A 23,666-nucleotide genomic window follows, 5' to 3' on the forward strand; every position below is an offset into this window, starting at 1 on the left:
TTCGCATTTATATGGCCACATCTTCACCTTATAGAGTCGTTACAAACAGGAGTTTTACTCACTTATAATATTCTCAGGGTACTTGTATTGACACGGGGTACTTTTAATAAGAATAGCAATGTATAAACTTAAAAAATAAGGCTTATTCGATACAGCAGTGTAGGTCGTGATCACATCAAAAAGATGAACAATAAATACCTAATATCGAATACTTTTATGGGCAGAAGCAATTTAATCCTTATTCGGAATAATATAAAACTGCCAAGATTTTAGGGTCCCCGAGCAAAACTGCTCAAAATTGCTAGTAGTTTTCGTTAGTCATGTTTTTTTAGGAGAACTTCAGAAGAGAAGGTATTCAATTTTACTGACCCATAAGAATTTTATCAAGAACGAATGATGTAAAATGTGTATTTTCAACAAAATTTAAAGTATAAAGCGACTCTACCAAAACTCGCCAAAATTTATTCTTCGGTAAATGTGTGGAAATTGGTATAAATGTACCTATGAGCACTGCCGCATTCATAATTCAATTAATTTTATTGCGGTTTCAATAACAGTTTAACTTTCCTCCGAGACAAACTTGACCTTCACTGGTTGGGTTTTTATTGGCGGTCAAGCTGTAGATCCTGGCTACACGGGAGTTGCAGCGGTGGGAACGAGAGGTGGGAATAGTCCCGTGCCGTATTCATCTGTTTAGTGTGTGGTTGACTAAAACAGAGTATTAACTAAAATAGCAATAAATATGACGTAACAATAACCGTGTAGGATGCCCATAATTGACTAAACCATCAATATATCAACCAGTAACCTAGAAATCAAGGTAATATTTTACAAGCCACAAAAATATCCTTATATCTTTTAAACTCATATTATAAAGCTAAAGAGTTTGTTTGTTTACTTAGCTAGGCTAGGAAACTTGAAACATTGAATTTTTACCGTTTGAAAGAACTCGTAAAGCACTTTCAGGATCAGTGACTAGTTTGTTGATATCTTGTATAGTTTACAAATAATCGAGTGAGATCACTTATCGTTTCCACCCTGTATAACAGCACCCTACAGCCAATAGGGGCGGAGCAGTAAAGACAAATGTTGCAAAAACGGGAAATATTATTCGAACTATTTTAACGCGCACGAAGTTGCGGGCACAGCTAGTCTAAACATAAGGCTAGCATAGCGACTAGTTACATCATAATAATGTTAAGTTAGTAATATATCAGTTAACACACACGTACTAATATGCCTAAAAGCGTGGGTCGCAAGTAATGAATCGGTCAAACATGGCTGGCATACTAATATGCGAGATTTGGCAATATTGAAGCATTACAGAATGTATTTTTAAAACTGGTTAAAATTTGGTAAATTGGTACCTATATGTTACCTATACATAGAGAGAACTTGACATTATTACTAACTGTTTATCTAATGGATACTCAGCAGTTTTTGACAGAATATGTAGTAATTAATATGATATTATAGACTAAACATAATTATGATTTCCTTGATGTAACGACGACATCAAAAATTAGTCCTTTGTCGTGTCTCTAGCTGTTTGTTTGTCATAATCTCAAAAGCTGCTGTGCGGATTTTCATGTGGTTCTTCCGAATAGATAGAGAGATTCATAAGGAAAAGAGAGGAGAGAAAAATAGGATAGTTATTAGAATATTTATCTACGGGATTGCTACCTTGTAGGTACCTTTTTATTTACGAGCCTCCGATATTTTATTATTTCGGCACTGTTGCAGTTATTTTTATGGGTTTTAAGAGGGGTAAAGGCATAAAGTCTTTGCCACAAAACATATTCTGCTTAAAATGATAGTATGATACTTATATCACAACTTCTACGCGTAAACAATACTAATTTATTATTAACTCAGTAATTAACTGTGAAGGTGACTAAAAATAACTTAAGTTACGAGCGATAAATGTTCATGACCACTCCACGTTTAATTAGAGTCAGTGTTGAGTTATTCATAAAGCTTGCTTATATACAGGATGTATATTACAGTACATTACCGAACTGACTACTTATACAGGGTGTCTTAAAGAGAATGAAACTTGTAGTAGTAGTAGGGAATTGGCTCTCTGGCTCACGCACGGTCGTCTTACATAATCGGAGTTTTATTTTCAGTCAAAGTGAATTGTTCAACTTTAGAGCGCTCTCGAAAGGCACTTTGCAGCGCTTAGACTAAAAACTACTAACATTTACCAAAAAGTAGTTTCGAAATATTTGACAAAGAACATCCGAAAGTATGTGACTCTTACTAGAGTCGTCAAAGGCATAAAGGAAGACTATCTTCTGTTAGTCTGACTTACGTGCCATCTTTGGGACAGTGTGTGTAAATAGTGAGACAAATAAGAGCAAAAAACTCTACAGACTGCTGACTTTTAGTCGGCCGATAGATTGGAGTGTCTGTTGATAAGTATGAACATATACGGAAGTGCACAAATGACACCGGTGGTATCGGCTAATCCTACCAATATGATAAATGCGAAAGTTTGTATGTCTGGATGGATGTCTCTTGCACGCAAAAAGTGCTGAACGGATTTTGATGAAACTTTACAGTATTATTCTTTGTAACCCAGAATAACATTATAGGCCATAATTTATGACAATCTGTGACAAACTAAAATTTCACGCAGGTGAAGCCGCGGGCAAAAGCCGTCTAAAAGTCTACAGGGTGTTAGGTAAATGGGTATATGAGCCGACACTAGCCCATGTTAACATGGTCATATAAATGGTATGGTGAAGTCAGAAAATTTATATCTTAATTTTAATTATTTTATTTTTCATACAAATCGGATTTTATAAAATTTATTTTGTATGAAAATTTAAAAAAAATAAAATGATGATATCCATACCATTTATATTATGCCCATGTTAACATGGGCTAGTGTCGGCTCATATACCCATTTACCTAACACCCTGTATAGTCTTTAATCTGATGCTGATGTCTTACAGCTTTATTAAATTGACCTTACAAAGGATTGAACCCGCAACTTGCATAACAATCTCGGTGCAAGCGATAAGCAAATAGATAACAAAAACCTTTTCGCGCCATCGGATATGGGCTATAATACAAACATTGACGTAAAAGCTCCAATTATAAAGATAAGAACTTAATTCCAATAAATAATTGAAACCCCGAATCGCCCTACTACGCCTAAAGATTCATTTACTAATAATAAATACATAATAATATTATCTTTATCGAATGCACGCTATCCCAAATTACTCTAGCTCGAATGCTCGTAATATCGAATTACACGTCATTACTAATACTTATCTTGAGCCCGAAATTGCATAGTTGCCACTTTATCGATAGTTTATCGATATTTCAAATATTCACACACTATCGAAACTAATAAGGCACGACATTTGGTACGCTAACAATACCCTTGTTTTTTTTTTTCACACAGCGCCATCTAGCCCCAAAGTAAGCAATTAATATGCTTGTGTTATGGGTGCTAGCTTAACGGATATACTACTTATATACTTTTTTTTTTTTTAATACATACATATTATACATAGTAACACCCAGACCCGTCACAGAAATTAAAATTCATCATTTCAATTTCTGCCCGGCCGGGAATCGAACCCGGGACCTCTCGGCATAGTAGTCCGTTCTGAACCACTACACCAAACGGCCGACTTCAAGTAATCTTTCCTCAAGTAATCTCTACTCTACTTATCTGAAAAGTGTTTATGTTGCAGTCAAATTACTTTTGACTGCAAAAATCAGTCAAAAGTGGTTTTGACCGATGCCCTTGGTCAATATTACTTTTGTTGAAATACATAAAGCACAACACTATGATCGTCAATTGATTTGCACTTCACTAGTGTCAATTTTTTTTTTCTTCTCTCTGGTCGCGCCGAGCGTCCCACCGGTGTTAATTTGTATTAATATAAAATGTGCTGAAATAAAAGCAAGTTGATCTACAAACAGTTTATCATTATTCTCAATATGGTAGCAGAGCGTAGTTAGCTACAACAGTGGATAACGGAACAATAAAAGGGGTTGCGATCCTGAAAATTGTGGTAGCACATTGTGAGTGTGACTTCGACAAAAATGGCGTCTGCGGGCGTTGCTGCGGCGGCTACCACTTTGCCACTTCTAAATGAGAACACAAATTTCAGCACATGGAAATTTCGTCTGAAATTGATATTGGAGGAAAAAGGTGTATCATATGTTTTGGAGGAGGACAAAACAAAGGAACATGACAAACAATTCATGAAGGATGATGCCCGAGCCAAATCACTCATAGCTCAGTGTATTTCCGACAAATATGTGGAAATTATAAGAAATGCGTGTAATGCAAAAGAAATGCTAACGTTATTGGAAAATAACTTCGAACGAAGAAGCGTATATAATAGATTTTACCTAAAGAGAAAACTTTTGTCCATGAAATGCACAGAACCATTACAGACTTATTTGATCAAGTTCTGCTCGATAATAAGCGATCTACAAGCCATTGACGTACAAATAGAAGAAGACGACAAAATTTGCTACCTGCTATCTTCACTACCCAAGGAATATGATCATGTCATAACCTCAATTGAAACAATGGCAACGGAGAAGAGTTTGAGCTTTGACTTTGTAAAAGCGAGACTACTCGACGCACAAACTAAATTAAATGTGAGTAATGAAGACCACGAAGAAAAGGCTTTCATCACCTGTTATACATGCGGAAAACCCGGCCACAAATCATACGAATGCAAAAATAAGGGAAAAGTACCGGAGCAGAGGAGGAATAATGCAAGGAGCCGTGGCAGAGGCCGAGGAAGGCAAGGACGAGGATCAAGAGGATATCAACCGTCATCTTTACTACATCAAAGTGACCTGAGTTTCATTGCGAGTGAACAAGAGATGTTAACTGCTGCTGGCAATGATTTTGAAATTAATTTTATTGTGGATTCCGGTTGTACACAACACATTGTAAGTAATAATTATGAAAAGTACATGTCAAATGTTAAAAGCTTGGATAACCCTTTACACACGAGAATAAAAAAGTGTCAATATTTTAATAAAACTTTACTTAGGGGTTATTTTAGAGTTTAAATAAGATTAGAAAAATACTTTAAAAAAATTTGAATTTTCAGTTTTCCTGAAAGTATGCCCTCACGATAGTGAGGCTTCGGTATAATTTGTTAGTCTCACGATAGTGAGTGTTATACTATTTAGTTAATTTATTTAATGAAAACTACTAATTTATGAGCACATAAGTATTCATTTAGTGAGAGACCCCTATAAGTAAAGAGTAAGCTATAATTTAACAAGCAATTAAACCTCTTTTAGCAAATTGTCTTACAAAAAACTAATTAATTAAAAATATCCACCTTGTGACAAACTTGCAAAGTAAAAACCTTTATTAGTTTGGTTGGTACCAATATGAGGTCCGAGATGATTATTAAGAGATTGTAAAATAGAACAAAATTACTTTATAATTAATAATAAAGAAATAAATGTCATTTTTATGGCTTAAGATGATATGACTGGAAACAGCTTTTTTGCGAGAAAGGCACAGGTAAACATCTCACTTAGCACATTTAATTTTTGACCAGCTAGAACATCCTTCCAACATGTAACACCTCGGTGCTTTTTAGCCAGGTAATCGTTCTCATCTGTGTTATTATTTGCCTTCTGACCTTAAAAGTCTATATTATATTGTTTATGGATGTCGAGTCGTTTAGTAAATTTTCGACACAATGCTCTTTATTAGGATATCTGTTTAAAGCCTCAGCTATGCTGAAACGAAAATCTAGTAATGCTAAAATGTCTTTTTTTGAATAACTATTAGCTTTGCAATCAATTTTCTAAAGCCGCCGCGAATTAACAACTGCCAGGTCCAAAATTTAAACTAGAACTTTCAAACCCTATTATCTTGTAATAAAGGTTTGGTGGCATTCCATTTGTTAGTCCAGAATATCTACACCACTCATATCGTTCAACGATTGAATAATAAGATGGACCTCTTTGCAGGTATATTGATCCATCATTTATCACCTTGATGATGGACCTCACCTTGCACCTTCCAAAGCGGTTGTCTTGTTCTGTTTCTGCTAGTTGGTCATGGTAAAATACATAAAGGGAATGTCGTGTGTGTACAAATCGGTTATGAACTATTTTGTTAGCAATAAGCCCCTATTTTTTATACTAGTGTGTGTCAGTACATATGCAAACATGGGTCCGGAAGGCATCTCATGAAAATATGTGCACCGAACACTATAGCAATTTTGGTTCTAATAGTTTTTAATTCTTTATCGATTTAACGCATGTACTGCAAGTTTGTACACCTAGCCATCTCTTTGTAAAATGTGTCATTAAAATAATCAATTGAGATACTCAGTTGGAGTACGAATTCAATTTGTTTGAATTTTCTTCCAAATTGACCCTGTATTTTGTTGCGGACGTGGCTTTTGTTTCAGCTTTTGCTTGCCACATAGTATTTTTAAAATGTCTGACCAGCCTTGCTGATTCATGTTCAGGGTCTACTTCGTCTCCTGAGCTTTCATATTTGGTATTCTACTCTTCAAAGTCCGTAAAAACCCGAAATTGTGTTTCCTGGTCTTTTTAGTCATAAAAATCTTTAATTTTATAGTCGGTTGCGTTTTCAAATAATGCTACGACACATCCTTCATATTTAGGATGCACTAAAATTGAAAAACAACTAAACACTAAGCCATAATATGAAATAACAAATAAAATAGTTTTCAATCAACTTTTGGAGGTTTGACCGACCAGCTACGATCGTGCGACTTAATTTTTTGGTAGTAATAATTATTAATTTATGCAATGAAATAACAATAAAAGTATTCCATTCGGATAATCACTGTTTTCGTAATAAAATAAAACTATAACACTTATCCGAAAACAACAATAACCACATAATATCAATATTTACACTGGCCGCCTCTCGTACCAAAAAATGCAGTCAACATTAAGTCCGAGTAAACGAGCACTGACAGGTCCCAACACTAAATGAGCGGCACTGTGTGCGAGTAAATATCTCTCACGAGCGATCGCTGCCGATTGCGGTCGCAAAAACAAGTTTACATGGGCATGAGATTTTTTCAAAGTTACTCTCACGTACGTGTATCGTCGTGTGTAAAGGGATAAACATATAAAAATATTTGTTGCAAATGGTCAATACATAACAACCAATAAAATTGGAACCTTGAGATTTAAACATAAAAATAATAACATAAAAATAGAAGCGTTAATTGTTGAAAATGTCACTTATAACTTATTATCTGTAAAGAAAATAACTGAAGCTGGATTTTTGGTAAATTTTAACAAAAATAATGTCATAATAAAGGGCACACATGTTAATTTGGTTGGCTATTGCGAAAACAGGTTGTATAAATTAAATGCAAATATAAATTTTGTAAAATGTAACATGAGTAATGCTAGTAATCAGTGTGATGATGATCTTTCCAATAATATCTGGCATCAAAGATTAGGACATTTAAATAGAAAATGTTTAGGTATAATGCAGTTACCAACAAGTAATAAAGTTTGCAGCCCATGTATGGAGGGGAAAGCTACAAGGCGACCGTTCAAGGAGACATCAAAACCAAGATCGAGGAGAGTGGGTGAAATGTTACACACCGATATAGCAGGACCTGTCAGAGAATGTGGACTTAACGGTGAGAGATATTTTTTGACTATTTTGGATGATTACTCTCATTTTTGCGTAGTGTTTCCAATGGTAAATAAATCTGAAGCAACCGATATATTAATAAATTACATAAGAAGGTTGGAAAATGACATAAGTAATAAAGTTCAAAGGATTCGATGTGACAATGGCGCAGAGTTTACAGCACTTAAAGTAAAAAACTTTTGTAGAAATAAAGGAATACGATTGGAATATACCTTACCTTATTCCCCGCAACAAAATGGAGTGGCGGAGCGCTTAAATAGAACCTTGTGTGATAAAGTGAGAACTTTGTTTGCAGAGACAAAATTGCCCAAGACATTGTGGTGTGAAGCGATACAATGCGCAGCTTACCAACTGAACAGATCTCCCTCAAGGGCGATCAATTTCAAGACACCATGCTTCATGAGATATGGGAAAACTGACTTATCACGACTGCGAGTATTTGGTTCAAGAGTGTGGGCTACTATCATACCAAGACAAGGAAAATTGAATAAAAGAGCGCAAGAAACAAGGATGGTTGGTTATGGTACTGTGGGATATAGACTGTGGAATCCGGAAAATAACTCAATTATTGTGTCAAGAGATGTGCAATTCGATGAAACTGATTTTCAATACAGTCAGAAGGAAGAAATTAAACAAGGAAAGTATTTACAACAGGAAGAAGAAATAGATACAGACAATGGAAATGATGAAAGAAATGAAAGTTCAAGTGAAGAAACTGAAGAATTAGATGAAGAAAAATACTGTACTAAAGCAGGAAGAATAGTGAAACGACCAGCATATCTACAACAATACGAAAGTAATATCGTCATTTGTCTAAGCGCCAGTGTACCAAACTCGTATGAAGAAGCAATAAAGAATACTGAGTGGAAAGAAGCAATAAATCATGAATTACAAGCACTTGAGAAATTGGAAACATGGGAAGAAACAAAATTACCGAAGGGAATGAAATCAATAGATACAAAGTGGATTTTTAAAGAAAAAGAAGAAGGAACTAAGAAAGCAAGGTTAGTCGTGAGAGGATTTCAACAGAAGAAAGAAGATATTTTTGAAAATAATTATGCACCAGTTGCGAGACATGCTACAGTAAGAATGTTTATTTCAAAAGCAGTACAAGAAGATCTTGAAATTGTACAACTAGACATACCAACCGCATTTTTGAATGGAATGCTAAAGTCGGATGTATACATAAAAGTACCAAAAGGATATGAAACTAAAAATAAAAATACAGTGTTGAAACTGAAGCGAGCATTGTATGGACTGACAGAATCTCCTAAATGTTGGAATGAAACTATAGATGAATTCGCGAAGAGAAATGGATTTCTACGGTCAGAATACGACTACTGTATGTACTACAAAAAAGACTGCTGGATGTTGATATACGTCGATGATATTCTCATTATTGGAAATGGAGAAACTACTATAAAGGAATTAATTAGACAATTCAATGCGAAGAACCTAGGAAAAATGAAAACATTTTTAGGCATGCAAGTTGAGAGAAATGAAGACTCTATAAAAATAAAACAAACTAATATGATAGAGAGAATACTAAAGAAATATAATATGACTGACTGCAAAGGAATGAAGACACCTATGGAAATAGACTACAATATAAAAATAAATGATAATGAAGAAATACTGAATGTACCCTACCGTGAATTGATTGGAAGCCTGCTATACTTAACTGTGACTTCGAGACCGGACTTGACATTTGTGGTATCCTATCTGAGTAGATACCTAGATAAACCAAATGAACAACTGTGGAAAGCTAGTAAGAGAGTGCTACGCTACCTAAAAGAAACCAAAGATAAAGGTATAATATTTCGAAAGACTAAAGATACAAACCTGTATGGATTCTCTGATGCAGACTGGGCTGGAGACAGAAGCGACAGGAAAAGCGTAAGCGGCAGCATAATACTACATGGAGTGAACCCAATAGCTTGGTTTTCGAAAAAGCAATCGTGTGTGGCGCTATCCACCGCTGAATCCGAGTACGTCGCTGCTGCTGCTGCTGCACAGGAGCTGGTAAACATCAAGGGCCTCAGCAAACACCTGAGCATCAATAGTGATGCTATTTTACTTGTTGATAATATAAGTGCCATATCTATGTCGAAAAGTTACGAAAATTCTAAAAGAACTAAGCACATTGATATAAGGGCTCATTTCTTGAAAGATCTTATTGAAAAGAACATCATCAACATTGAATATGTAAATTCAAATGATAACTTAGCAGATTTAATGACTAAAAGCTTATGTAAAGAAAAGTTTGTAAACTGTGTTAATAACTTTATGAGTTAGTAACTAAAATACTTTATTAAAACTTTATAAAAGTTATATACATTCAGGAGGAGTTGTATTTTGTTTAATTTAACTTAAGGAAAGTAATTAATGATATGAGTAAATATAAAAAGATGTAATAATGCTGACTGTTGTGTGATTTAAGATTATATACTTACCTGAAAAGTAAAACAAATTAGTATTGTATAAGTAAATAAGCTAAAGTAAAAGGTTTATAAGATAAATAGGATAAATACTTACATAAATACCTAAGTTAACTTGTAATAAATGTATGGATAGATAACTAAAGAATACTATGAAAAAGCTGTAATTGTTATAGTCTAACTATTGTGTTTTTATTTGTGGACATAGTGTGGTGCTTTACAAGTAGCAAATTTAAGACGTTATTGTTAAATTTGAGGAGGAGTGTTGAAATACATAAAGCACAACACTATGATCGTCAATTGATTTGCACTTCACTAGTGTCAATTTTTTTTTTCTTCTCTCTGGTCGCGCCGAGCGTCCCACCGGTGTTAATTTGTATTAATATAAAATGTGCTGAAATAAAAGCAAGTTGATCTACAAACAGTTTATCATTATTCTCAAGACTGATTTTTCCCGTCAAAAGTGATTTTGACTAAGAACGTTAGTGAAAACCACTTTTGAGTGCACTTATGAGTTTTGAATGTAACATTTATAAGATTTTCTATCAAAATCTGCTTAGTTAAGCACGCTGGAAAGTGGCTAAGACTTTTTGTGTCACATCTTAAAACTTCTGTGTGGTCAATATTAAAAATCATTTTTTTAAACACCCAAGTTTTTTAGAAAAAAGTGTCTGATATCCAAGATTGGAGCGCTCACGTTACCATATGGTTGCATTTCTACGAACCTCGGCTTGAACAAACAAACTTAAGCGATAAACGACACCGGGTGCCATTAGTAGTGACGAAATGTGTGTGTAAACGTGCTATCATTGATGGACCATAGAGACGGTAGAGCGTTTTGTAGTGTTTTTAAGAATGAAACTACTAATATGCTTTTGTGTTTCTAAGCAAGAATGGTGAATGGATGCATTTTTGTTGCTCTTACACGCAAAAATACTCGAAGGATTTTGATAGACGTTATTTTATTTTAATGTAGTACAACACACAAAACTGCCAAAAAACCGGTATAATTGTTAGAGCTATCTTTTCATGAAACTCAGGAAAAAGGAATATTGTTTGAGATATTAGAATAGTTTGTAAAATAACTTTTCAAAACCAATTTCAAGTGTAATTAAGTTAATTTTGGAGAAAATTGCTAGAGAAAAACACTGACTGATAGACACCTAAGACTCATCGCATAATAATTGGCAATAATGCTACTTAAGAACAAAACTTACAATCCTAAGAAAACGCATAAATCTTGTTCTTTGCAAGGTAAAGTCAACACAAGACAACAAAAATACTAAAGTTCAAATTACAATGTTGTCCAGTAAGTAAGCGTCCGTAGGGACTCAGCTCAGGTATTTATCTTAGGACATCTTAAAACGTCCTGAGGCATCCCACTTTACGTCCAGACTGTGGGAGGAGCGGCAAAGATTACAAACTTACAGAAGGAAAAGACGGAGTCGTATTCTGCCTACGCTAAAATGTAAAGCTTGTTTTTTATATTTTTCGTAGAATTTTTTCTCATCTCTCTTTGGCTCGTTCTGTACATATAAACAGGTTGGTGTTAATGCTTTGCTTTGTTATTAATTTTGTTAATTATTGTTCAAGAGTTAGGTACGCGTTCTGTGTTTAGTGTGAAATAATTAATTTGTCTTTCAGCATGAGCATTTGAAAAACCAATTTAAGCATATAAAGCACAATAACGTGTTTTAAAAATAAATTAAAAATGACAAGACAAACCACACGTTATTCACAAGTACTCGTACAGACACGTTTCTTTGACAAAACATTCTAAGTTTACAGGTATCGGAAAGTTGCAAGAACAGAATATCCGTAATAATTGTGCATCGACGCTGATTCATAAGTCTTTAATACTGCATCTGACACAATTTTATAAAGGTATCAAAGCCAATTCTATTTAAACGGTTTGACACATCTGTAACCTAATCTTTGGTAGACAGAGACGGGTGCCGTGCGAAGGCGACCGAAATAGATTGCTTTCGGCACGCGCCTGCCGCACTCCTGCGCACCAAGGATCCATGGATCATTCTTAATTTAAAATCCAATGCGTTGTCCCGCTCGTTTGACCGGTAACAAGTGAAATGGTCGGTTAAGTGGAATAGTGTGTAATTATAAATTGTTTTAAAAATGTGGTGTGTTTTGTGGATGCTAGCTGTTGTGAGCTTGCCGCATGTTCAAGGTAAATAAATAAGGCTTGCGCGAGCGCAGCTTATTGTACGGATCAAGAAAGTTCTTTGAGCTTAAATGTAAATAAGCTTATGTAGAGCTTTTTGTGAAATAACAGAAGTTTGGCTGTTTGAAAAAGATTCTGATAAGAAGTAGGTAGATACTTAATTTTTGTGTCACATAAAGTTTTTCTTTAACTTAAATAGTGTGATAAGAAATAAGAAAAGAGAACATAAGAGCACCAATGGAAAAATAAATTTTATGTTTTTCTCTTGATTTTTAGCGGCTTTACACAGTAAAAAGTATGTGAGAATCGCATCAAAATCTTATTAGTAATATCTTTTGAATTTCATTCATTATTATTTAAATAAAGAAAAACTACAATGACAATTTAATTAATGTTATTAAGTTAAATCATTACTATTTTGTTGTTGCCAAATCCCGTAATAGTAATAATTAAATCATTAAGTTTATTTTAGGCGAATTCATAAGATTTTTCAAATTTGGACTGAAATAAGTACAGTCGACATCACATTAGATTACACATGTTTGGCTTGCACAATTTTGTTGCAGTTGCTACTTTGAAAATAGCAACTATTATCTTACTAATATTGTAAATGCGAAAGTTTGTATGGATGTCTGGATGTCAACATGTTTGTTACTATACGGTTACGCAAAAACTACTGAACGGATTTTGATGAAACTTTACAGTATTATTGTTTATAACCCAGAATAATAGTATAGGCTATAATTTATGACGATCTGTGACAAACTAAATTTCAAGCGGGTGAAGCCGCAGGCAAAAGCTAGTTACGATATAAGTTGCTAAAGTTAGTGTTACGCTTGATGTGTTGTTGGTCGTACAGCCTGACCAAAATAAGAACTAAATACTAAAACTGATTTTAGCAAAATATGTGCTAAAACACTCAATGGATGAGATGACTCTCCCATCTGGAAATTGAATGCAGGTCTGCTATGAGCTGTGGTAACTAAATTAGTACCTACCTACCTAATCATTAACAAAATTAAAATTTATCACCGCGCTATAAAAAAAGTGCAGCTCGGCAAGAATTTGGACATCTTTCTTTGAGCAATTCATTTTCAAACCTTGAGCAATTTTTTTTCCTCGTGAAAAAACGTCTCGTTATAACTTCTTTAAGTAGGTATTATTTAGTAATGCACGTAGTATTTTCACTATGAGACTGCGCAACAGAGTATTGCACATAGGTAATTACGAGTATAAATAAATAAATGTTAAAAGTATCACTAAATCGAATTCAAAGGTACTTATCATAAATTATGTCGGTTTCTTCAGCAAATCCTCTAAACATTAATTTCTGAGTAATCCCTATCTATTCAACTAAATGTCAGTTAGCACAAATTGTTATTTATTATAGGATTCGTGGTTAATTTTCCTCTTGTCCCATATAATGTGGCAATTCGACCCAGTTTCCACGACATTGATTCATTTGTTGTGACAAAAATACATTATTTGCGTTAGGGTAGATCCGCCGATTTGATTCCGCGAGATTTATTTTACGTTTTTTGAAAAACTTTACAGGAATGCGTGCAAACTAGCTTAAACTGAAAGGTTAAGCAATGAGCTTTTTAGATCAGTGTGAGGCCCTTAGATTCAATCGTTATTTTAGAAGTAACAAGCGTCCAAATATTTTTTCACAAAATGGTAATGACGTTTTCCCAATGGTAATGATTTTATTAAAATGGTAATGATCTTATGTTAATGGTGATGACGAAATATAATTTTATAGTAATACATTAAATTAAAATAACTTGAAAACTAAAATTTAGATATAATTGTTCAGCTAAACACCAATTTTATCTATGTTATTTTCCTAGCTAAGCACGTACCTATTAAAGAATGGGTTGGAAATAAAAGTAAAGGTATTCAATAATTTAATGAATTTATTGAATTTGGAACAATACGGACATTAGTTAAAATTTTTTTACGTTCCTAATATTATTCAGAATCAGAAAAAATATATATTTACACCAATGAGGATTTTGATTGAAAAATATGCCAAGCTACTCTTACTTAGACTTACACAATAGTCAACATACAAGAAATGAATAAAAAAACGTCTTTTCGTAAACTAATAAAAAACCTTCTCATTTAAAAACAAAGCTTAAAGAACAATGGGACAAAACGTCCCCAGAACTGTAGCACTTTAATACCTACCTTATATGATAGACCATGCTAATACCCGACCGATCTCTCTAGCTACAATCACGGCAAAGGTCCTTGACAGTGTGCTTGACTCTCTACTAGATAAATATTTAAAATCACATGATGCTCAATTCGGGTTTAAGCCTGGACTGTCGACCGAGAGCGCCATCCTTAGTCTTAAGCACACTGTCAGGTACTACACGGATCAGGGGACTCTCATTTACGCATGCTTCCTCGACCTCTCCAAGGCGTTCGATCTTGTGTCTTATGACATCCTTTGGGATAAGATGAGGAGGCAGGGCATCCCGTCAGAAGTATCACAAATATTCCATTATTGGTATGCTAACCAGATTAACAGCGTAAGATGTGCTAACGTTTTTTCTGAGGAGTATGGGTTGCAGTGCGGGGTGAGACAGGGTGGGCTGACGTCTCCCAGGCTTTTCAACCTATACGTAAATGACCTCATTGTTGCCCTTAGCAGTATGCGTATCGGATGCTGGGTAGATGGTGTTTGTATCAACAACATAAGCTACGCTGATGAAATGGTACTGCTGGCGCCAACAATGGGGGCTCTCAGAAAGATGGTGGGTGTGTGTGAAGTGTATGCTAAATGCCATGGCTTATTGTATATTGTGAAGAAGAGCGAATACATGGTATTTAAGGCCGCCAGTAAATGTCCAAACGTGGTACCTGACCTCTTGCTTAATGGGGTAAAGTTAAACAGAGCCACTAAATTTAAATATCTCGGACACTACGTTACTGATGACCTTAAAGATCATGTTGATATCGAGAGGGAACGAAGGGCGCTGGCAGTAAGGTGTAATATGTTGGCTCGCAGGTTTGCCCGATGTAATGACCATGTCAAGATCACTCTGTTTAAAGCATACTGTCAGAGTCTATACACGGGAAACCTGTGGACCACGTACTCGCAGAAATCGCTTAGCGTCCTTCGGGTCCAATATAACAACGGTTTCAGGATGCTGTTGGGCTTGCCTCGCTTCAAATGTTTGCTCAGTCGCACACTGACGGCTTCTTTGCTGTCCTATGCAAGAAGACTGCCTCGTTGCTCAGTAGGATACGGGCGAGCCCCAACAGTATCCTGAAGACCGTGGCGGAGAGGTACGACTCTCCTATTATCCGACATTTCCTTCGGCTACTTCTTACCGAACGGGTTGGATAATTAGTGGTATGTTATAATAAGTAAATTACTAACATAGTTGTATAAGGCACCCATTTACTAACCATGTGGATCATTGTTATCTTTAAATGAATAAATTGAATGGAATACTATAATTTTATTATAATTATGACAGCTCAAGTGTGACATGTCTCAGAAAAGTTATATCAAAAATAAAAATTCATAAGCAACCCTGAAAAAATACATACAAAATCACTTTTGACCAACTTCAAAGGGCACGACAGCTTGACCCAGGGACAATTCGACCCCTGCTACAACTCAAACCCTGCGACAACTTGATTTTTTTCAAAACTCAACACTTTTAACTTACTTCAAATGGTTTCACGACTGCTGGACAGTGGCGGCGTAGCATGGGTTGGCACCCGGGGCATAGCACAGCACAGCACCCCCCGTCATAAGTCCTTAATGTAAGTAAGTTGGGTATACATATAGCGGGGAGGTAAGACACCCCAAAATGGTCCTCCCTTACGCCGCTGGTGGCTGGACCCTACGACTGCTTAACCCTACGACCACTCGAACCCTCCGACAACTTACACTTGTGACCCTGTGACAAGTCGAACACTGCGACACGTCAACCCCTGCGACTACTCTGAGCATTTATTGTAGATACAGTTCAGGCATTGATTGATGGAGCTAAATGGTTTACAATAAGTATCATAGTTGAATATTTTGGACTTGTCGTAGGGGTCGAGTTGTCCGGGTCAAGTTTTTGTAGGGTCGACCTTCGTTTAAAGTAGGTAAAAAATTAATTTAATCGAGTTATCACAGGGGTCGAGTTGTCACAGAGGTCCAGTTGACCCCGATGACAACTTTGATACTTATTGTAAACCATTTAGCTCCATCAATCAATGCCTGAACAGAATCTACAATAAATGCTCAGAGTAGTCGCAGGGGTTGACGTGTCGCAGTGTTCGACTTGTCACAGGGTCACAAGTATAAGTTGTTGGAGGGTTCGAGTGGTCGTAGGGTTAAGCAGTCGTAGGGTCCAGCCACCAGCGGCGTAAGGGAGGACCATTTTGGGGTGTCTTACCTCCCCGCTATATGTATACCCAACTTACTTACATTAAGGACTTATGACGGGGGGTGCTGTGCTGTGCTATGCCCCGGGTGCCAACCCATGCTACGCCGCCACTGTCCAGCAGTCGTGAAACCATTTGAAGTAAGTCAAAAGTGTTGAGTGTTGAAAAAAATCAAGTTGTCGCAGGGTTTGAGTTGTCGCAGGGGTCGAGTTGTCACAGGAGTCGAATTGTCCCGGGGTTAAGCTGTCGTGATACCCATTGAAGTTGGTCAAAAGTTATTTTGTATGTATTTTTTCAGGGTTGCTTATGGATTTTTATTTTAGATATAACTTTTTTCTGAGACACGCATGTCACACTTGAGCTGTCATATAATAAAATTATAGTATTATAAGGTAGGTATTAAAGTGCTACAGTTCTGGGGACGTTTTGTTACATTGTTCTTTTAGGAAACCATTCATAGTCATCATTACCATATACAAAGTGTCATCACCATAAGCCTAAATGATATGGTAATGATGTTAATGGTAATGACGAAAACGATTTTAAAATTATATAAAAATAATTGTCACCACTATTGGGACACCTCAATATCGCCATTTTTTTATTGTAATCACATGCTACAAAGTGCTAATTATTAGAAAAATATCGATATATTAAACTTACTAAATCGCACAAAATGGGAATGACGCGAGCCGATGACAAACTGCGAGTGTCTCTCGTTTTCGGAGTTTAAAAAGTCTCGGAGCTGCGTAAATTTTACGTGCATTCTGTTCTGTTACGAGCAACGAATTGAAGAGTGGGACGCGCGGACACTAGCGGGGATAAGTCGCGTCGCAGCCGCATTAAAGAACCTTTGATGCTGCCGCGATGGCTATGACGATTTCTCGTGACAATATTTCAATTCATGATTCCATTTTATTGGCTAATACGATTTCAATATAATTTTGTTATTTTGTCACGGTAAATATGTACATTTTAAATTTATAATCAAAATCTGGTCTGTGTATAGGTAAAGTAAAAAAAATTAAAAGACAACGGCAAAGGTCAGTACTTTTACTGTGATGGTAATGACGTTTAGTGCGTGTTTTCTTGATTATCGAAATAACTTGAAGTATTTAATCAATATGGATCATGGCGCCTTATGTGGAAACTTGTATGAATCGTTATTCAGAAGTTTAATTTACCAGAACTACAACAGTTTTTTTTTTATCGATCGGAACATAAGTTTTTTACTGTTTCGCGGATTTACCCGTTAATATTATAGAGTATTGATATTAAATTCGTGTTACTTAATATTAATAACCACGCATTATTGCGTCACGCATTTCAGGCTAACAATATTAAACTTTAAATTGTGTTTCTAAAAATATTCATGATTTTGAAACTAGCGACTACCTGTTAACTAAGGGTGGATTCGACCAAACAAGAGTAAATATTAATTTCAGAATAAATCGTCAGTTATTCGACATTTTGACATATTTCCCATACTGAAACTGTCAATGTGCCAGTTATACCAGGAGTTATTCTCGGATAAGAGTTTGGTCGAATCGGGCCTAAGTAGTAATTAATGATATTAATCATAGTATGCACTTACATGTAAATGTCCATGAATCCGACGAAAAAGCTCCGAAAAACTTCTGCGGGATTCGAAGCCGCGACTGTTAGGTGGTGGCTGCGTGATGTCTAGTACCCGAAGCAGCAGCAGGTTAGGGTCGAATTCACATATTCTGTAAAAATAAACACCATTTCAATCATTCAAACATCACGTTAAGAAAAGAGCTAGTCATCCTTGTAAAAAGTAATTAAAAAGGAAAAGGACTTATCCTTTCTCCCATCCAAGATTCTACCTATCTAGTGGCATATAAACCGAATCTTGGAAGAGCACGAGATTCATCGTCATCATCATCAGTTCTATGACTATGACATAATATGTATGTCCTGACCGTGACCACAGCAGAAGCACGACCCTTTTTAATTACCAAAGGTGCTTAAATGATAGACTAGGCACATACCCCACGCTGATTAGGCGGAATGTGGCGACCTGATGTTCGCATTTTATGGCTCTCTCTGCTCAGGGGAAGTTTTTTTTTTATGTGACAGGAGGCAAACGAGCAGACGGATCACCTGATGGTAAGTGATTACCGTCGCCCATAGACACCCGTAGACCCAGGGGCGTTACAGGTGCGTTGCCGGCCTTTAAGGTGAAGATACGCTCTCTTCTTGAAAGTTTGCAGGTCGTATCTAATTGAAGTATAGGGGTTGTCATATTCTTCTTTGTCAGAACCACACGGCTAGCAGTAGGTAGGTCCGGTTGTGAACTTCTTTGGGGAAGGCTATTGTCCAGCAGTGGACGGCACTAAATACCTACAAGTAGGTGCTCTCGCTCTTGACCGACTTTACCTTTCATTAATCCCGTATCGACGTTGAGTGGCCGATTAGTGCTTGACCTATAAGTTAAATGGCTCTTGTGGTGAAATGATATTGTTTACTGTTTTTAAAAGGATCAGTATACAAAATATTGTTAATGTAGTTACAATTATTATCTCTATTCGCTTTGTGAAGCGTTTTCAAAATAATAATTAAAGCTGACACGAATTTTACTTGATTTTTGTTTAGGCTCACTGTTTCAATTTTTTAAAAGATAGAGCTAAAAGAGTTCTATATTATTTGGAAACACTGCTTTAGAGCATCACATTTTGCAAAATATGTAGTTCATTTATTACTTACATAAAGATGCAACGGTATTTTCCTTGATGTTCCACTTTCCGTTCTTCTGTCAAAGCTAAGTACGTATCTTCTTTATTAATCACTGAGTCATAGACCTTTTTGTCTCATACCACTATTGTATACTGTGATAACTTGTAAGTTGTAAACGTTTTGAGACAAATACTTTCTATGCTATTCTATATCTTTTCTGCGATATTTTCCAGCGGGTCTAGCAGAAGACATGGCGGCAACAACCCAGCAGTGCTGCAGCAAAGGCACTGCCTACGCCAGGACGCACTCCTCGGAGGATTGCTCCTCTTCCATACCTCCGGAGGTGCCTCCCATGTTCGGGTCCCTCTGCATCTTCGCCATGGACCAGTGCTGCAAGGAGTACTTCATGTAAGTTCAAAACTAGAAGTTAAAATGAATAGGAGAGGCTGGCAAAGGTGACTGAGTTTTTTCCGCCAGTTCTTCTCAGCATATTATTATGTTGTCCCATAGTGGTGGTAGGGCAAGCTATTTTGGGACGTATATAAGCGCTCTGGAAAGAGCCTAAGCACCGAATAAAAGCTTTTACTTTGACTTTGACTACATTTCATGAAAAAAATATCCTCACTTCTACAATTAGGTGCCATATTTCCAATATGGTGGCGCGCGTGTCAACCATAGGAAGTCGCAAAGTTGCAATTCGGAAAGAGCACATCAAAATCTAAGGCTGAGTTGCACCACCTAACTTTAACCGTAACTATAACGATAACCGGTGCTTTTTGTATGGAGTTTGACAGATTTTTGACGTTTGCTAAAGTTAAAGTAAGATGGTGCAACCCAGCCCAAGTATATTATAATCACCAATTTTCAATACTCCCGGAAAACCTTCCAGGTAACCTCGTTATTTTGAACCAAATGACTGGACTATACAGTAAAACCGTGTTTTGTGGTCTTGTCCTTTATTTGATTGTGACTGAATTGTTATAAATTTTTAGATGCTCATGGTGTACACTTTACAGTAACTTGACAAAATTAAGACCATTAGTTCCATCAAAGTAATCCTGTATATTACTTTCGTTCTGTGTACTCCATATTCCAACAAAAATGTGGCTATAGTTTATGCTGTCAACCATACATGCATTCCTGCAACCAGTACCATAGTTTGTGGTTGAAATTCAAGCTGTGTTTACGAAATACTAAATCTAGACTATGACGTAATCTCAAAACTATTATTATTTATAGTGTACCTAAACACCCGATACTGTAAGTCCGTTTTGAAACTTTGTAACAAAATATAGCAACTTCCTTAAGTGGAAAACAGTAATAATATTCGTAACTAACTGCAAACTTATTTAAGTAGAAAGCTACATTGTTCCTGAGTAAGATAGGCTACAAAATTCACGTGGGCGAAGCCAGGGGCAAAAGCTAGTATAGTATAGTATTAAAAGTATCTAACACTAAAGGTTCGCAAGGTCCTATTGATGGTCCCTTACAACATCTCGTAGATGTAATCAAAATTCGCTGATGTAAAATAATATTTAGCGAAATTCTTACTAAAGTTAAATATACATGCATTAAATACTTTAATATCTTTCCAGAAAGAAAGTGGACTGCGACAGTGGCATAGACATGGCTACCAGCCTGAGATGTGACTCCTCTAACAACGTTACTAAAGTGAGTATCTCATTGGACGACATCAATATTGTTTTTTTATAAGGCGACGTCTGACCACAGTGGGGAGACTAGACAAAATCCTTCATAAGCCTGTGGTAAATTACACCTGCATTCACAAAGTATCTACGATGCTACGAAGAATAGAGCTCTGTGCACAACGTTGAATAGAGCTCTGTGATTGGTTGGTGTGTGACCCTGTGCGTCCACGCGCACTGTGAGACCTCATAGTAATTGTGAATACGGGCGTTAGAGACGGCCATACTCTTGCAGTGTGGACTAAAATACTTGATAAAATTAATAAAATTTTCTTTCTTGTTCTATTACAATTAAAATAGTACGGGTCTGCTTGTGACCTAATGTAACAACACAGCCGAAACATCAATCAGTGAGTGTTGATGATGATGACAATCAAAATAATTGAACCTAACATTTATCCTTTAATACCTAATCTGCAAAAGATTATCTCAATAAATCGTTGGCTAATTCAAAATCGTTTCAATCTCTCTAGATTTGAAAAGACTTAAGATTTGAGTGCGGTCTTGCAAAATCAGTTCGTACTTCGTCACCAGGTGGGATTCTATCTAAACCAAACAGTTAGTAAGTAGGTAAGTGGGTGATAGTAGGAGGATGCCACTGATAATGCTTATCAGTGTTGACATTAGTAATGTCAACAGTGACAGCCGGCTTTGTTCCGCGTTGTCAATGAGGAATGTCACCGCTGTTAGATAGTATTTGTTTGGGTTGTGATGTTACATAATTTGAGTATAATAATACAGGGTGTCCCAAAAAGTAGTGTCAAGCCGGAGCCCAGAGGTAGAGCATCACTTGGGCTATCCAAATCACCCCCATGTATGTTACCCTGTATAGGTACTAGACAGATGAAATTGGTTAACCATTTTGATGCACTAAACTCGAAAAACTGCTGTCTAAGAAGTATCGAATACTGTTCAAGAAGAACTACTTTGATAGATAATCACAATTTTTACTTTCAGAACAAGTGTCTTAATAGGTCTCATAGGCCTAGATTCGCGCCGCGATAAGTGGTTATCACGCCATCTTATCGATTTTGCATTTTGACGTCGATAAAGTATATCGCGGCGCGCATCCTAGCCCGGCTGAAGTGGTGATAGGGGCTATACTATAGGGGATATACTTGGGGCATGTAAAAGCTCTTTTTAAAAGTCTTCTGAGTTATACTGTGGTTACGTAAGAGTACATGGTAACTTGTGACTAATACTTCACTCTTCACTTTTCTCTCCTAGAGCTGCTGCAATGAGTGCCTAAGAGGATCGTCAGGAGATGCATGTTCTGCTGAAGTCAGAGGAAATAGTGCAGAGGAGGTGCTGGTTGGGGAAGCGTACGCGCAATGTTGCAAGGTAAAGGATGTCTTAACATAATGTTAAGGTAAAAACCCAATGCAGACTTCTTGATAGAATTTAAAGTGATGTTGCAGTATTTTAATTTATTCACGTAGCTAATCTATCATCTTTTCATAATGATTAATCAATCAGTTACTTAAGTTACAGAAAATAAACCAAAAGTTTCAAGCATTAAGTAGGTACGCGCCTTATAAAAGCGCCAGAAAGTCGCCTTGTTCTTCTTTTCTAATTAGTTCACCATGAAGTTTTAAAATGATTCATCTAAGAAATATTGTACCTGGCCATCAGAATTAAAAATAAATAACTATGACGTTAATTTCTTTTTGATTGTTTAGATTCTTTAGATCATTGACAAACATTAATTTCATCAAACTCTTTTGTTTTTGCTGCATGCTGGCCATTTTTCTTTTTCTTTTCGCTTTGTGATCGTCTTTTTTTTAACAAAATAAATTAGGCAACTGTCAGATTCTTTTAAATTTAGGTACGCAATAATTTAACTTTTATTATAATCAAATTAACTTTAAACTCGTGTTTTTAATATTAATATTTGAATGATGAATATTTACAGAAAGCGTCTTCAGAACGTGAAAGAGCCAAGAACGTGGAAACTCACACGCAACGAACCGAGGAAACAGCCACAGTATCAAAGAAGCATGGTATGTTTATTTAAAATGTTCTATGTAATCTTTAAAATTGGTATTTATTAAATTCTTAAAAGTGTTGAAATAATTAAAGAACGTCATTAATTATTATCGATCAGGTAGTAAAAATTAACTTTCACTCAGTCAGGTCAGGACTTGCGAAAAAAGAGGGGTGGTGGGAAGAAGGGGTGCCTTACAAATAGTAGTAATAGCATCTTGCGTTGCTTGTTTTCAGCATTTATCCATATTTACGAGTAGTATCCCAAAGCAGTAACAGGATTGGAAGAGCAGTCGCCCGGCAAGCGGAAGGTCTGGGACTCGTGGGTTCAATTCCCGCCTTAGGCAGTTCGATTTTTTCAAGTTATTTATAATTACCAAAATAGTTGAGATGTGACTTTTAACGCTAAAAATTAAATAACTAGGATTAAAATTATCTTGAAATTTGTAAAAGCTCTATAAAAAGCTCAATTGCTGAAAATAAAAGCACTGAATATTTTGAAGTTTCTATGCAAGTTTCAAAAGATTACATGCTACTTTGCATTATATTTGAAACTACTTGGCCTGGCAAACTCCTATTAACGGTCCTACCTATGTTCATAAGAATAA

The 23,666-nt window shown here is 36.0% G+C and overlaps 1 protein-coding gene across 1 annotated transcript in view; it reads left to right on the plus strand.

Moving 5' to 3' along the window:
- Positions 1-12,090: 12,090 nt before the first annotated feature.
- The window catches only part of LOC135084154 (fibrillin-1-like), a 60,324-nt gene continuing 48,748 nt past the window's right edge, over positions 12,091-23,666 (plus strand). The window contains exons 1-5 of the mRNA XM_063978898.1: positions 12,091-12,283; positions 19,603-19,777; positions 20,965-21,040; positions 22,303-22,416; positions 22,988-23,075. Of these exons, the coding sequence (XP_063834968.1) occupies positions 12,232-12,283; positions 19,603-19,777; positions 20,965-21,040; positions 22,303-22,416; positions 22,988-23,075 (505 nt within the window). The 5' untranslated portion in view covers positions 12,091-12,231. The remainder of the gene's footprint in view (positions 12,284-19,602; positions 19,778-20,964; positions 21,041-22,302; positions 22,417-22,987; positions 23,076-23,666) is intronic.

The sequence above is a fragment of the Ostrinia nubilalis genome, chromosome 25 (genome assembly GCF_963855985.1).
Source record: "Ostrinia nubilalis chromosome 25, ilOstNubi1.1, whole genome shotgun sequence".
In the NCBI taxonomy this organism is placed as follows: domain Eukaryota; kingdom Metazoa; phylum Arthropoda; class Insecta; order Lepidoptera; family Crambidae; genus Ostrinia; species Ostrinia nubilalis.